Here is a 13,094-nt window from a genome sequence, read left to right as displayed (position 1 = left end):
TAGTATAGTATGTTGTTCAAAATCAGTCAAAAAGTCATACTTTAGTATGTCGTCCAAAATCAGTCAAAAAAGTCATAGTATAGTATGTCGTCCAAAATCAGTCAAAAAAGTCATAGTATAGTATGTTGTCCAAAATGAGTCAAAAAGTCATAGTATAGTATGTCGTCCAAAATGTGACAGTGTCAGGTCACTTACAAGCCCCTCCCTCTCCCGATTCCCCCCTTGGACAACAAGCTCACAGTCTGTATTTTAATTAATCCCAAAGGTGTTGGATGAGGTTTAGACCCACGCACCAAACTGGGAAAACCAGTTGACCTTTGGTCTTTACACACGGGCGTTCAAAGGGTCTTTGCCAAACAGTATAATATAAATATTCAGTGCAGGATTAATATTGATTTTAAAAATGGCTGCAGAGGGTTAATGTCACTGTTACATTCATGTGGTGAATGCATTGTCGCACATATTTAAATATGACAAACACTGAACCACATTAAACCTAATTGTCTTATTAAACCCAGTTATTTTTAGTCCAATATCAGCTACAGTGTGTTGCTCTCTACTTGCACACCAAGAAAATACACACGGCCTCATTAGGTTCATCAATTAGCTGCAAGCATTTGCTTTCACAGCAAAGTGAAAATGAAATGAAAGAATGTTAAGTCAGTCAACGGTAGATTTCACCTCAAAGTGTTCACGTGAGCCACTATTGAATCCAAATATCGATTAAAGCAGCTTTAATATGGAACCAAGCCAGAAGTAAATGACCGCATTCTCCTCCCAGAGAGTTTCGATGATTGTCAGTGTGTGCTATTCATTTCAGAAGATCACATCTGGCTTTTTTCAGCTTCTCTCCTTCACTAGGCATTCCATCTTTGTGTTCAGACTATTTTAATTAGTTCTTGTCTGTTGTGTAATCTCTCGCAGCAGATGTTCAAAAGTCAATGTGCTTGTAATGAAATATGAGGCATTTTCACAGACACAGACATTCCAATTACATACCACTTGAATTTTGCTTCGTTTATGGATGTATGTTATTTCCTTTCCTCAGCCAAGTTTCTGGGTGCTTTACTTATTAGGAGAAAACACCTGTTTCTGTGTATTTATGCTTGGTTAATTCAGAGGATGGTTTGGGATAATGATTGCGGAATAATTGTGAAAACAGTGTAACTGCCAAAAAAGATATGATTAGAGAAGAACCGCTTCAGGGTTGGTTTTAACAGCTTTTCCTTTTTCATAGGATTATTCCTTTGTTGTAGACTCGTGACATTATGAAAGACGTAATCCATTTTCAAGGCTAAAACAAAGATTGGCCTTGTCATATTTTCCCACTTTGTTTCACGCACTTATCAGCAGATAACAGGTTGTTGCATAAAAAACAAAAATCATATAGCATAAGACGTTATTTACAGGTTTTTTTTTACTGGACCGTGTTGTCTTTTTGCAGCATAAGCAAACAGCACTAGCCACTTCAGCATGTTTTCAGTGCAGTATTATGGACATGAATGAGTCTCTCTGTTTTGTTCGAGTGGCTCTAGATTCAGCGTATCCTGTAGTTATGAAGCAGAACACACCAAGAATTTCATTAAATCCCCTGACCTTAACAAAAATGAAGGATGAAATGTTTTTAATGTTGAGCAGAAAAGAAAAATAGTTATCAAGGAAACTGTGGGGGTGTTTCATTTGCAAAGGCCTTGAAACTGCGGCAAACTAGTTCAAGAGAGGACGTCTGTTCACAATCCAGCGCTGAATAGTCTCCTCTGCCGTCTCTGACCCTGTAATAACAAACTTCACTTTATGAGTGCTCTGCAGAGTGGAAACATAATTATTGCGTGACGTTATCACGGCTGAGCCGATCAGTTATGACCTCTCATCTGGATCTCCACATAAATATTTGTGCATTTACTGTAACTGTACACAGGAGATGCTTTTCATTACGTTGTTCTGCCCCCTTCTGGAGTAAAGTGGCTCACCAGGTGCAAATAAGTTCAGTTTTTTTGTCTCTTTGTCTTGGTTTGTTCCAAAATTTCAAATCTTACAGAGAATATGTCCTGGCTTTATTTTTATTGTCACAAACAAAATAAGGCTTGACTTTTTCTGTGACCTTTTATTTGTACACAGTGAATAAAAACACCCACAGTGAGATTAGGAGGAAAGAAAACACTCTCCAAAAAACAAAGTTTGTAGTTACCTGAACATGAACAGAGAATTGTTCTTTGACTGTTGGTGATTAATGATGCCAGAAAAATCCACCCTAACCATAATTTATGAGTCTTAATTGTTATTATTCATTTCACAAGCATTAAATCTTCATCAGCACGGTCTATTTAAATAAATAAACCAAACAGCCTCTGGTTTCATGTATTTGAATTCTATGTCCGTCAATCATGTCAAACGAGTAATTGATTTATTCGCCGTTTGTGATCGGGCGTCATAAATCACCGCGGCTGTAAATATTAAACCGGTGTCTTTTTGTGCGAATGCCGACATATTGTAAATATCTTTATCAGTGTCACAGAAACACCAGCTAATTTAAACACAGCAGACAGAGCAGACTCTTTATGTGAAGCATTGTGATTACAGTTAGTGTTACTGTGAGACATTGGTAGAAGTCTGCATATTATGTGGGTGTTGTATTATTATTATTATTATTATTTCAGAGGAGATCCTGCAGACCCACATTACCCATTGGTGGTCTCCAGACGGGCTGCGGTTGGCCTACATGACCATCAACGACTCCCTGGTGCCGAAGATGGAAATCCCATTTTTCACCGGAATGCCGTACCCTGCCAATCTGGAGTACCACTACCCGAAGGCGAGTTTTAAAATCAAAAATAAGAAAGTGGTGGAAAGTGTGAAAGTAATTAGACTCAGTAATTTGGTTTATTGATTATCCATCCATCCATGAGGCTCGCACACAACCTATTATAATAATTATTATATATATATATATATATACAAAGACTATACTTAATTCAATTTATGTTAGCTATGTATATATATATATATATATATATATATATATATATATAAACATATATATATATATATATATATATATACATATAAGGTTTAAAATGTTGTGATATTAGTTACATTTAGTACACGTAAGCACAAGTGCTGTCCAAGTTATTTTATTTGGCAGGTAGTCACGTTTAATGCAATAAACAGGAATTATTTTCTAGAAAATAAGTATGTACGTGAAAAACATTGATTGGCAATCATTAAAAGCGTAAAGTAATAAACAAGCAAACAAGAAGTAGTAATAATAAATACATCTAATGATTAAATAAATGGATACATCATCCATTAATTCATCAGTCAGCTCATTGTGTGTAGAAATGTACTTTGAAGATGAATGAATGAATGATGAACGCTGTACACTGACAGCCTTCTTAAAGTTTGTTTACCCCTGACAACAACAGAGAGACAACTTGTCATTGTCTTTGACTGAAATCCAGTCCGACCTCTCTAATTTCCTCTCGGCCGTTTGCAGGCTGGCGAGGAAAACCCTGTAGTGCACTTGTCCGTGGTGAGTCTCAACGGCCCCCTGCACACGGTGGTGATGAAGAAACCTGATGACCCTCGTATAGGGTGAGTGACAGCACAATGGAGCCTTGTTAAAGCGCCAAAAATAGCTCCGGAGCAAATTTCTTGTGGTGGTGGTTGGAACAGATGAACGATAACAGTGATGGATTTCAATCTTCTGATTTTCCAGGAGGGAATATTATATCACCATGGTGACATGGGCCACCAACACCAAACTGGCTGTTAACTGGCTCAGTAGAGCCCAGAACAACTCCATCCTGACACTGTGTGAGGCCACAACTGGAGTTTGCATCAAGGTGAAACTCTGCAGTGTGTGAAATGTGTTGCAACTGCAGCGTAATGTTTGGAAAAGGAGGATTCTGGTGACATCCTGTGTTTTCTTACTGTCAATGAACCTGAATGAGAAAACGGATTTGACCCACCAACAAGCATCTGTGTTATATATTAAGAACCTGCAAAACACTTTTGTGCTGCTGCAAATACTCGGTGGCAAAATAGTCCTTAAGTTGTGAAATTCAGAAACTTCAAAAATACAGCTCGGTCTTTTTCCTGCTGTGACGGAATCAATCCGGTGTTTTTAGGATCAGGGAAACGTCTAAAACGTGCAGGACAGGTGTCCCATGAGGACCAGGACCAGGGAACGCTGTTCTAAAATGTACTTTAATATTCTAAAATAATATTCCTTTCACTTAATTTGTGTTTTTCTTCTATTTTCTTACTCTTTTTTGGACGGGCAAGGAACCATATGTGGTACCGTCATGGAGCTTAGGGTTAAAAAGTGTTGAAATTATAAAATGACTTTAAAACAATTTCATCAAAGTATAGTATTTTTGTTGAAAGTTTTTTCGATAAGTCTTTATTGAATGACCTGTTGGGCTTCTCTCTTTAATATCATTCGGTCGCGAATGAACCTGACGATGAGAAGTTTCTTGAGCTGTTCTTATTTGCTAATCTATTTATAAATGTCAAACTTTTATTTTAAGGTCACCACTGTGAGAACTGGGCAGACGCTCGTTGCAGGTCTTTTAATTAGATTTTCATTTTCATTTGACAACATACAAACTACACAGAAGAGATAAATAACTGAGATAATTCATCTAGTCTAATTCAAGCCAACCCCATACCCTGCTGCCCCCTAATGTCAGTTTTAACTACATTTTCTACCGTGCTGTCATGTCCACGACATTTACATAATGAATGTATTAATTAAAAACAATAATTACTTTTTCTCTCTTATTCCTTAGAGTGACATTAGGAACTGAATGTTACCTCCAATTGAATCATTTCCTTTGCTTAATTAGATGTTGTTGTTTTTTGTTGAGCTCTGCTACGTTTCTTGTTGTTTTTCAGAAACTTGAGGATGAGAGTGAGAGCTGGCTACACAGACAGGTAGGTCATCAAAAACACTGCTCCCCCGCTGCTTTGTTAGCAGTTGGTTTACGTTTTAAAAAATGTCTTTACTTCATTCTCCTCTGTGCAGAATGAGCTGCCACTCTTTTCCCACGACGGACACAAGTTCTTCTTCACCCGGGCCATACCTCAGGGTGGGAGAGGAAAGTTCTTCCACATCTCTATGTCCACATCCATGGTAGTTCTTGGCCAAATTATCCAGTCAAATTTTCATGTATTTAAAACTGTAGTGTGGGACTTTTGAATATAAACAAAGGTATTTTTTATACCACACAATGCTTATTAAGCCCTACATATGGAACTTTAAAAAAATTCCCATTCAAAATGACAACTTCCCTGTTCGAATGGATGAAGAATCAATAATTTTGAGGTAGAGTAAGTAGAAGACGAAGCTTCACTTCTGCCTACACTGTAAAAACGCTGTTGTTGCTTTTGAATGATTAGTCCAAATTATTCAGATTGAGTACTTTTATTCGTGACACGCTTTTATTCTTATTATTTGTGTCCATTGGAAAAACTAGCATCCATGTGTGTATCTGTTTGTCTCAGTATAGCAGTATTTATTAAAGCGACGATACACTTGTTGAATGGAGAAATTCCGTTTTACTGCACAAAGGATGCGATTTGTCTCGTGTCAAGACAGAGAGAGGCAACAGCAAGATGGTGCTTATAAAACGGGACGGCTACAAAACCCGTTGGAGTATGACTGATAACACAAGTTTTACCCCTGCACTGCTGCTGTGTACATACAAGTGCTCCCTCAGTCAGGTCTGATAGTTTTGCTTGACAGAGCCTGCTAAGAGAAAAAGGTCGCCAATGATCAGACAGAACCTCAAGTTTAACAAAGTTTTAAGATTGTAAGATTCACTTTTGCACATTTTTTACTTTCCCAAGCATGCTCATTGTGCAATCATGGCAACAAGTTACATCTTAGAGGAACTACCGATTATACAGCAATGAATTGTAGTTGACAACACAAGATGGAGAGTCAAATGGGAAGGTTTTATATAACAGAGCCTGTTTTTTAAATAACCACAAAGACCAAACGGAGGCAGAATGAGTTACACACTGCAGCTTTGAGGCCTTATCGTAACAGAAATAATCTCGCAGCGCTTTTAAACGGTTTGACGTTTCTTCTTTTTTCTGTCCTCGCTCAGCCGAACACAAGCACAGACATCCTTCAGTCGCTCACCTCCGGAGACTGGGACATCACTAACATCTTGGCGTACAATCATGAAAGGAACCTCATGTAAGACGCGGTGATATTTTTCAGAGCAGCCGCACTGCTGCAGAGTTGACTTTGTCATTTGCTGATGATTTTTTTATTTTTTTTTCAGATACTTTCTGAGCACAGAGGACGACCCCAAACGACGGCACTTGTACAGGTAGGATTAATTCATTCATTCACGAAATTAGTCTGGCTAAGTTAATATTGATTCTTCGTGCTGCTCACTGGGTTTCATCCCACAGTGCCGACACAATCCCTCCTTTCAATCGCCGCTGCCTGTCTTGTGAGTTCAAGTGCGGCTACATGGACGTTTCGTTCAGCCACAGCATGCAGTACTTCTTACTCAACTGTAAAGGTGAGCGTCACCCACCCCATCTTTTTTTTTTTACAAGCCTCATTAAAGAATTCCTGAGAGGGAAAGTCTGCTGGGGTACAAGTGTAATTGAATTAGCAGTGCTCCACATCACGCTGGCGACTTATCGAACTGGACAGTGGCAGCGACCTCACACCTAGGGCGGGATTTTTCTGATTATCCACGGGATTAAATATTTGACTGCCATGTGAGTATCTCTGCAGCAGTCAGCCTTCAAACGATTCAAACAGAAAGGAGTCAAAGCCAGAGAGCAGAGATTAGCATCTAATGACTACATGTGTTTTTTTGTGTGTTCTTCAGAGACACGACAACACTGGGACACAACAATAGATTCATATAATGGAGGCTGACTTGTTTAAGGGACTCACATCAGGGATGAAAAGTGCCCGAGGCTTCCTTTATTAATTGGATCTATAGAGAGTGGCTCCATTGTGAAGTGATAAGCTTGGTCCTCATGAGACAGAAGTTGATAATTAACAGAGAAGCAGGATGAAATGAGAGGCCTGTTTTCAAGTCTGTGGGAGATAAGACAAAGATGACTCTCGCAGAATACGTTACTATTTTTCATCACTGGGCTTTTTTTCTTTTTACATGATGTTTTTTCATGGTACATTTTTACTACTATTAGTCCATTGTTGTTTGTGTTTCCGCCCCCTCAAAACTGTTCTTATAGGCCCAGATGTCCCACATGTGGCTCTCTACAGCACCGAGGACAAAATAAGTGAGTGACGTCCAAGTACAGAAATATTATTTTTATTTGTTTCACATTCACATTTAAATGTAAAAAAAAAAAATGTTTTATATGTACATGTATATATATATATATATATATATATATATATATATATACATATATGTATATATATATATACATATATATATATATATTTATATATATATATATAGTGCTTAACACATTTATTAGACCACCTGTCCTTCAAACAAGAGAACATATATATTTTCAAAAATCTTTCAAAAAAAACTTGTTTCAAACTAAAAATGGTCTTGTTATATATCTGGCAAATAACAAACTGAATTCACCTTTTTATACCCAAATGAGAGCCGAATCAGGCATAACATTCAACCAATAAAACTAATTTTTCTTCATCTTAATCGAGAACTAATAATGTGCTTTACTTCTTTTATGCATATATACATATGTATATATATATATATAAAAAAGAGGTAAAAGAAGTAAAGCACATTATTAGTTCTCGATATATATATATATATATATATATATATATATTTAAAACAGTAGATTTAAAAATTAATGGATAACAATAATAATTATAATTTAGCAATAAAAAAATAATTTTGCTTAAAAAGCATCTATGTTACTGGTGTATTAACCATGAAAGAAACATAAAATTTAAAATGTACACATATATATATATATATATATACACATATATAATTGCACATAATACAGTACAATCCCAGCCCTTCCCAAGCACTCAAGGGAAGTACAGTGGCGTTCACATACCACAAATGATGTTATTCTTCTTTGCATGAAACATGAAATCCATGCTCTGTCTGGTTAATCCGTTCAAGCTTATTTCTTATTCTAAAGCGATGATACACTTATATAAAAGCATATAATAATCCCTCCGAACCATCTTTTACTGTATATTCTGCTCTGAATTCACAGCGAACATGTTTCTATTGAGAGATTGCGAGATTATAACAAAGGGCCTGTCTTCTCTCTGTGACTGCAGAAGTGTTTGACGTGGAGACAAACGAAAGAGTCAACAACACGTACAACAACATGCAAATGCCCAAAGTGGAGTACAAGACCATCACCATAGACGACTACAGTAGGTGTTTATTTTCATGTTGACTGGTCAGAAGCAGTTCTCCTGACCCTACTGCCTGTCACTGTGTGTAATCACCTCTGTCCTGTGCGCTGTAGCCCTGACGATGCAGATCCTGAAGCCAGCCGGATTTGTAGAAACCTCACATTATCCTCTACTGCTGCTCGTGTACGTATGACTGCGTATCTAAATCTGGTGTTATTTCAAAAAAAGTTTGTCCCCAAATATTTGTTTGTTTGAATGAATTGATAGTTTATTCAATGAAAGCTGTGTTTAAACACAGAGAGCAGCAGCCAATTATTATTATTAAACTTTAGCAGTTGGATTAATTAATGAGAAGATAATACATCATTAAAATCATTTCTAATTAATTTGCCGTCATTCAGCCGATGGAATCAATGTTTTAGCACTGGTGGGCATTATTCACCGTTATTGCAGAATATAGTAAAAACCAGAATGTGTCAGTATTGGATATTAGAAAATAATCTAGTCTTAGACAACATTCATTTGAAAAGTGCTCTGTTGTCCACTCTGTCCATTCTACCTTTTCTCATTCTGATTTCTTCAACGGATATAAAAAGTGTTGAAATTGTCTCTTTTTTACGACGTGAAATCATTTTACTGTGTAAACCTAAAATGTTATACATGGGATAAAATGCAGGACTTTAAAGAATACAAACAATTAGCAGTATTTGTATGAAAAGAGAGTATAAAAAAGTATCTAGTTTAACCCGTAGTGCTCACATGACACAGATCTGTGCCGCACATGGGAATAATATTCAATTCCATATGGACATCCTGAAAAAAAGCACATTCTTATCACCTCTTGTATGTACAGTAAAATCAGCTGAAATGCCCTGTTTTCTATGGGTTAATGTGCAGATGAAACAGAATCATCCTCCTCTGACTATTTCCCCCACAGCGATGGTACGCCCGGCGGGCAGATGGTGACGGAGCAGTTCCAGGTGGACTGGGACACAGTTCTGGTCAGCAGCTTCAGCACCATCGTGATCCGCTTCGACGGCCACGGCAGCGGTTTTCAGGGAACCAACCTCCTCCACAAAGTCAGGAGGAAGCTGGGAAAGTTAGAGGAGCGGGACCAGCAGGAGGCGCTCAGGTCAGACTTCTCTCACCGGACCTGTGAGCAGCAAATGATCCCGACCTTTTTTTTTTCCAGTTTGATTCATATTCTTTTATTTTCAGGTTCATATCTAAAGAGCCCTACATTGATAAGAATCGGATGGGAGTTTATGGACAGGTAAAGAGGCTCCTGTGATTGTTGCACAGCAACTGTATTGCATGGAAATCACAGTTGATGTTTATTCTCCACCTTTGTCCAGGCCTATGGAGGATATTTAGCCACGATGCTTCTGAGCTCTGAAGAGTTTAACCAGCTTAAGTGTGGAGCGGCAGTCTCGCCCATCACAGACTTTGAGCTATATGGTATAAAGTTTCCGACTCGTTCATATATGTGGATGTCTTTTCAACCAAGCTTTTGTAAACTTGCTTTTTTTTCTCTCACCCCCTTCTGAATTGCAGCCTCTGCGTTTTCGGAGCGATACCTCGGATTAAAGACAGATTCTCGAGTGTATGCGGTAAAGTCCCTTTCAGATTAGAGTGTTGTTCTGGTTTAGGTGTATTTAAGTGTGGTTGTATGACGTGATGAGACACTGACATTGCCATGTTACAAAAGTTCCATAGAGAAAATCAGGACTTGTTGCTCAGACTTTCAGCACATGAGCAGTGCCTGAAGTGGGCTGGTACTTCTTAATTTTACTATTTGGTATTTACTGTTTAGCTTATTTCTAAACAGAGTATCATTTATGTGACATGACGTTCGTTCTCGCGAGATTCTAGTGTTTGTTTCTAGTGTCTAGACTTTGTATTTTTATAGTTAAACAACAATAAAATCTTACAGGACACCTGTATGATTGAAGATTTAATCATTGTTGGAAATGTTAAGGGACAGAAATCACAATTTTACCTGGATTGCCTCTAAATAAATAGATATATAATGTACATCACTAACATCTGGTAGCTTTTATGTACTCACTGCACATTAGCTGTTGGATTTTTTAAGTGATGTAAAACTGCAGATTTTCTCCAGGGACTTTGGTGCAGGGAGAGAGCAGTTTGCAGAAAACACAGACTTGCAACTCTCACACACACACACACACAAAAAAAACCCTTTAAGATGTGGACACCATGATTGACCTTGAACTCCCTCTTTCCTTCAGATGGCAAACTTAGCACACAGAGCGGGTCAGCTGCTGGAAAAACAGTACTTGATGATTCACCCCACTGCTGACGGTAACAGAAACGAGTCCAATATATTTTTCTTGGCGGCCGTGCAAAGCTTGAAACTAGCTATTAATGGTGTCTAATTCATCTCTCTGCTCGCCGTCAACAGAAAAGGTCCACTTCCAGCACACGGCTAAATTTATCAACCATTTAATCAACAAGAAAGCAAACTACACTCTGCAGGTGAGTGATTCTGACGTCAGTCACAAAGCCTCCACATGCTCTTCTTGTAGCCCTCATTTGGGAGTTCTTGCAGCTTGTTCTTGACACATCGTCTGGGCAGAACAATCTGTTGATGTGTGACAATATGACGGTGTTTTTGGCAAAGAGGGGGCAGCAAAAACAAACTAAGGACACAACAAAGACTTACACCCACGAGCCACATTAGTAGGTACAACATGTGTGTAATAATGACGCAGCAGTGGCTCCTAACTCTCGCACGTTTGGTTATTGGCGTTAGTATTGTGTTTTTTGTTATTTCCAGTCAGTCAGTCTTTGCATTGAGTTGCTGCCATGTGATTGGTTGTAATAAATAATAAAGTGACCTTTTAGATTAATCATGCAAATGTGCAGCAATCACTGGCTTGTTTACACATTCAGCAGATGAGAGGCTGACACAGCCGAAGGCCACCACACCTGACGCACTCCAACTACGGTGGCCTTCACATACCAGAAATGATGTTGTACTTCATTTCATCCGTCTGGTTTGAAACGTGGTGATGGAAGCTGGCAGCGTTTGTAAAGCAAACGCCCTTGCCTTTAACAAAAAGCTACGGAAACCGAGTGATTTTTATTTACACAAACGTACTTGACTAGTGTATTCAAATTCAACACATGTTGTATAAGTGTATACATCACTTGATTTACAAGGCATTATTTATCAGTAACACAAGAATCATTTGCACTGAACCTGTCGAGTTGTGTTTTTCTATTCACATAAACTGAATATGCATTGTCGTTGCTTTTAAACCTTCAGATCTACCCAGATGAAGGACACTTCCTGCACAGCGATGGAACACAGCAGCACCTGAGCCAGTCGCTGGTCAACTTCTTTGAGGAGTGTTTCCGGGTGCCGGAGGTTCTAAAAGATGACCAACAGGAGGAGGAAGAGGATGACAGTTAAGCCTGCTCCACTGAGAAGCCACCACTCCCCCCCCCCTCCGCCCTCCCCACACTCACTCACTACTCGGCCAGCTAACCTACACAGCACAATATGCAACCGATCTTTCAAACCCAGTCAACCGACAACCCGCTGTCCCGTCTGATTTGATCTCAACTCTGAAGAGCAGAAGGAGACCTGGACCTCACTTTACCTCACCCCTTGCTGCCTGTAAACCGGTCAAAAATATGTCGAGTAAATCTCAGATGGGATCAGTTATTTTATTATCAGCTCCCTGCCATTGGAATGAGTGGAGTAGTGCTCCCTCTGGTGGACAAATAGAGGACCAACATGATGCCCGTAGGGCAAATGTCACCATTCCAGAGCAGGCACCTTAACTGAGGGCTTTGCAGCACACACACACACACACACACACACACACACACACACAAACAAACAAAACCCCAGTGAAGATCAATTTATCATGTTGAGATTCAACCTTTTAAAAGGCTGCCAGTTTCTGATCACCTTTGCCAACTGACTTACTGATTATTGTGTTCAACATGAGTATGATTACAGCTACTTGTTTGTCAGAATTTCTCTGTTCCGTGTTCTTAAAAATAGTAACCTGTCTGACTGCATCAGTTGCTTTACAATACTAGGGAATATTAAAATAAAACAAAACAAAAAAGAAGAACAATTTAACAAAGTGACCATACAAAGATGAAATCATTTCCCTTCACATAGTGTAAATCTGAATGAAACTCTTTGTCACTGTGCCTTACTGTGGGTGAAATGTTCATGTTAGCAGCCCACGTTACACTGAAAAATAGTAAATATGGGTTGGCTTTGTCTGAAGTGCGCATTCTGTCGAAAACACAAATCATGACTTTATTTTCCTGAAAGCATAGCTGGGTGAAAAAAAAAGAGAAAAAGAGTATTGCTCGTTTAATCATAGAACATAGAAAAGACTTGAGTGCAAAATAACTGCTTGAACGATGGCATCATACCGAAACAAACGTTGAGAATATTCAACTTGGAGACACCAGTTTGTCCATTTACCTTCCAGACCTGCATAACGGTGAGTTAACTATGCGGAACCTTCATGGTTTTGTGGATTTCTCTTGATTTCTTGTGTGTTCAATGGCTTGAATCTTTCTCCCATGTCACTTCTTGTTTGTGTTGTCTGTGGTTTCCAGTCAGCTAATGTACAAAGTGTATAAATCCTATATTGTTTAAGTCTTTATGTTTATGTTGTATTGTGCAACTTGTATATAAAGCATTTTGAAAGATCGTGTTTGTTTGGGCTTTGTCAATTTTACT

The 13,094-nt window shown here is 38.5% G+C and overlaps 1 protein-coding gene across 1 annotated transcript; it reads left to right on the top strand.

Moving 5' to 3' along the window:
• Positions 1 to 2,584: 2,584 nt before the first annotated feature.
• Positions 2,585 to 13,064, top strand: LOC122761331 (dipeptidyl aminopeptidase-like protein 6; the record flags this gene model as incomplete). Its single annotated transcript, XM_044016529.1, has 18 exons — positions 2,585 to 2,812; positions 3,494 to 3,591; positions 3,716 to 3,842; positions 4,897 to 4,935; positions 5,027 to 5,134; positions 6,114 to 6,205; positions 6,294 to 6,341; positions 6,427 to 6,539; positions 7,231 to 7,278; positions 8,276 to 8,374; positions 8,470 to 8,539; positions 9,294 to 9,488; positions 9,575 to 9,629; positions 9,712 to 9,814; positions 9,911 to 9,966; positions 10,609 to 10,681; positions 10,782 to 10,855; positions 11,649 to 13,064. Coding segments are annotated over 18 exons (1,773 nt in total), but the record flags the coding sequence as incomplete, so codon positions are not given.
• Positions 13,065 to 13,094: the final 30 nt, after the last annotated feature.

The sequence above is a fragment of the Solea senegalensis genome, unplaced genomic scaffold (assembly GCF_019176455.1).
Source record: "Solea senegalensis isolate Sse05_10M unplaced genomic scaffold, IFAPA_SoseM_1 scf7180000014583, whole genome shotgun sequence".
Classification (NCBI taxonomy): domain Eukaryota; kingdom Metazoa; phylum Chordata; class Actinopteri; order Pleuronectiformes; family Soleidae; genus Solea; species Solea senegalensis.
Note: the sequence above shows the minus strand (reverse complement) of the source record. Positions and strands in the feature narration are given on the sequence as shown.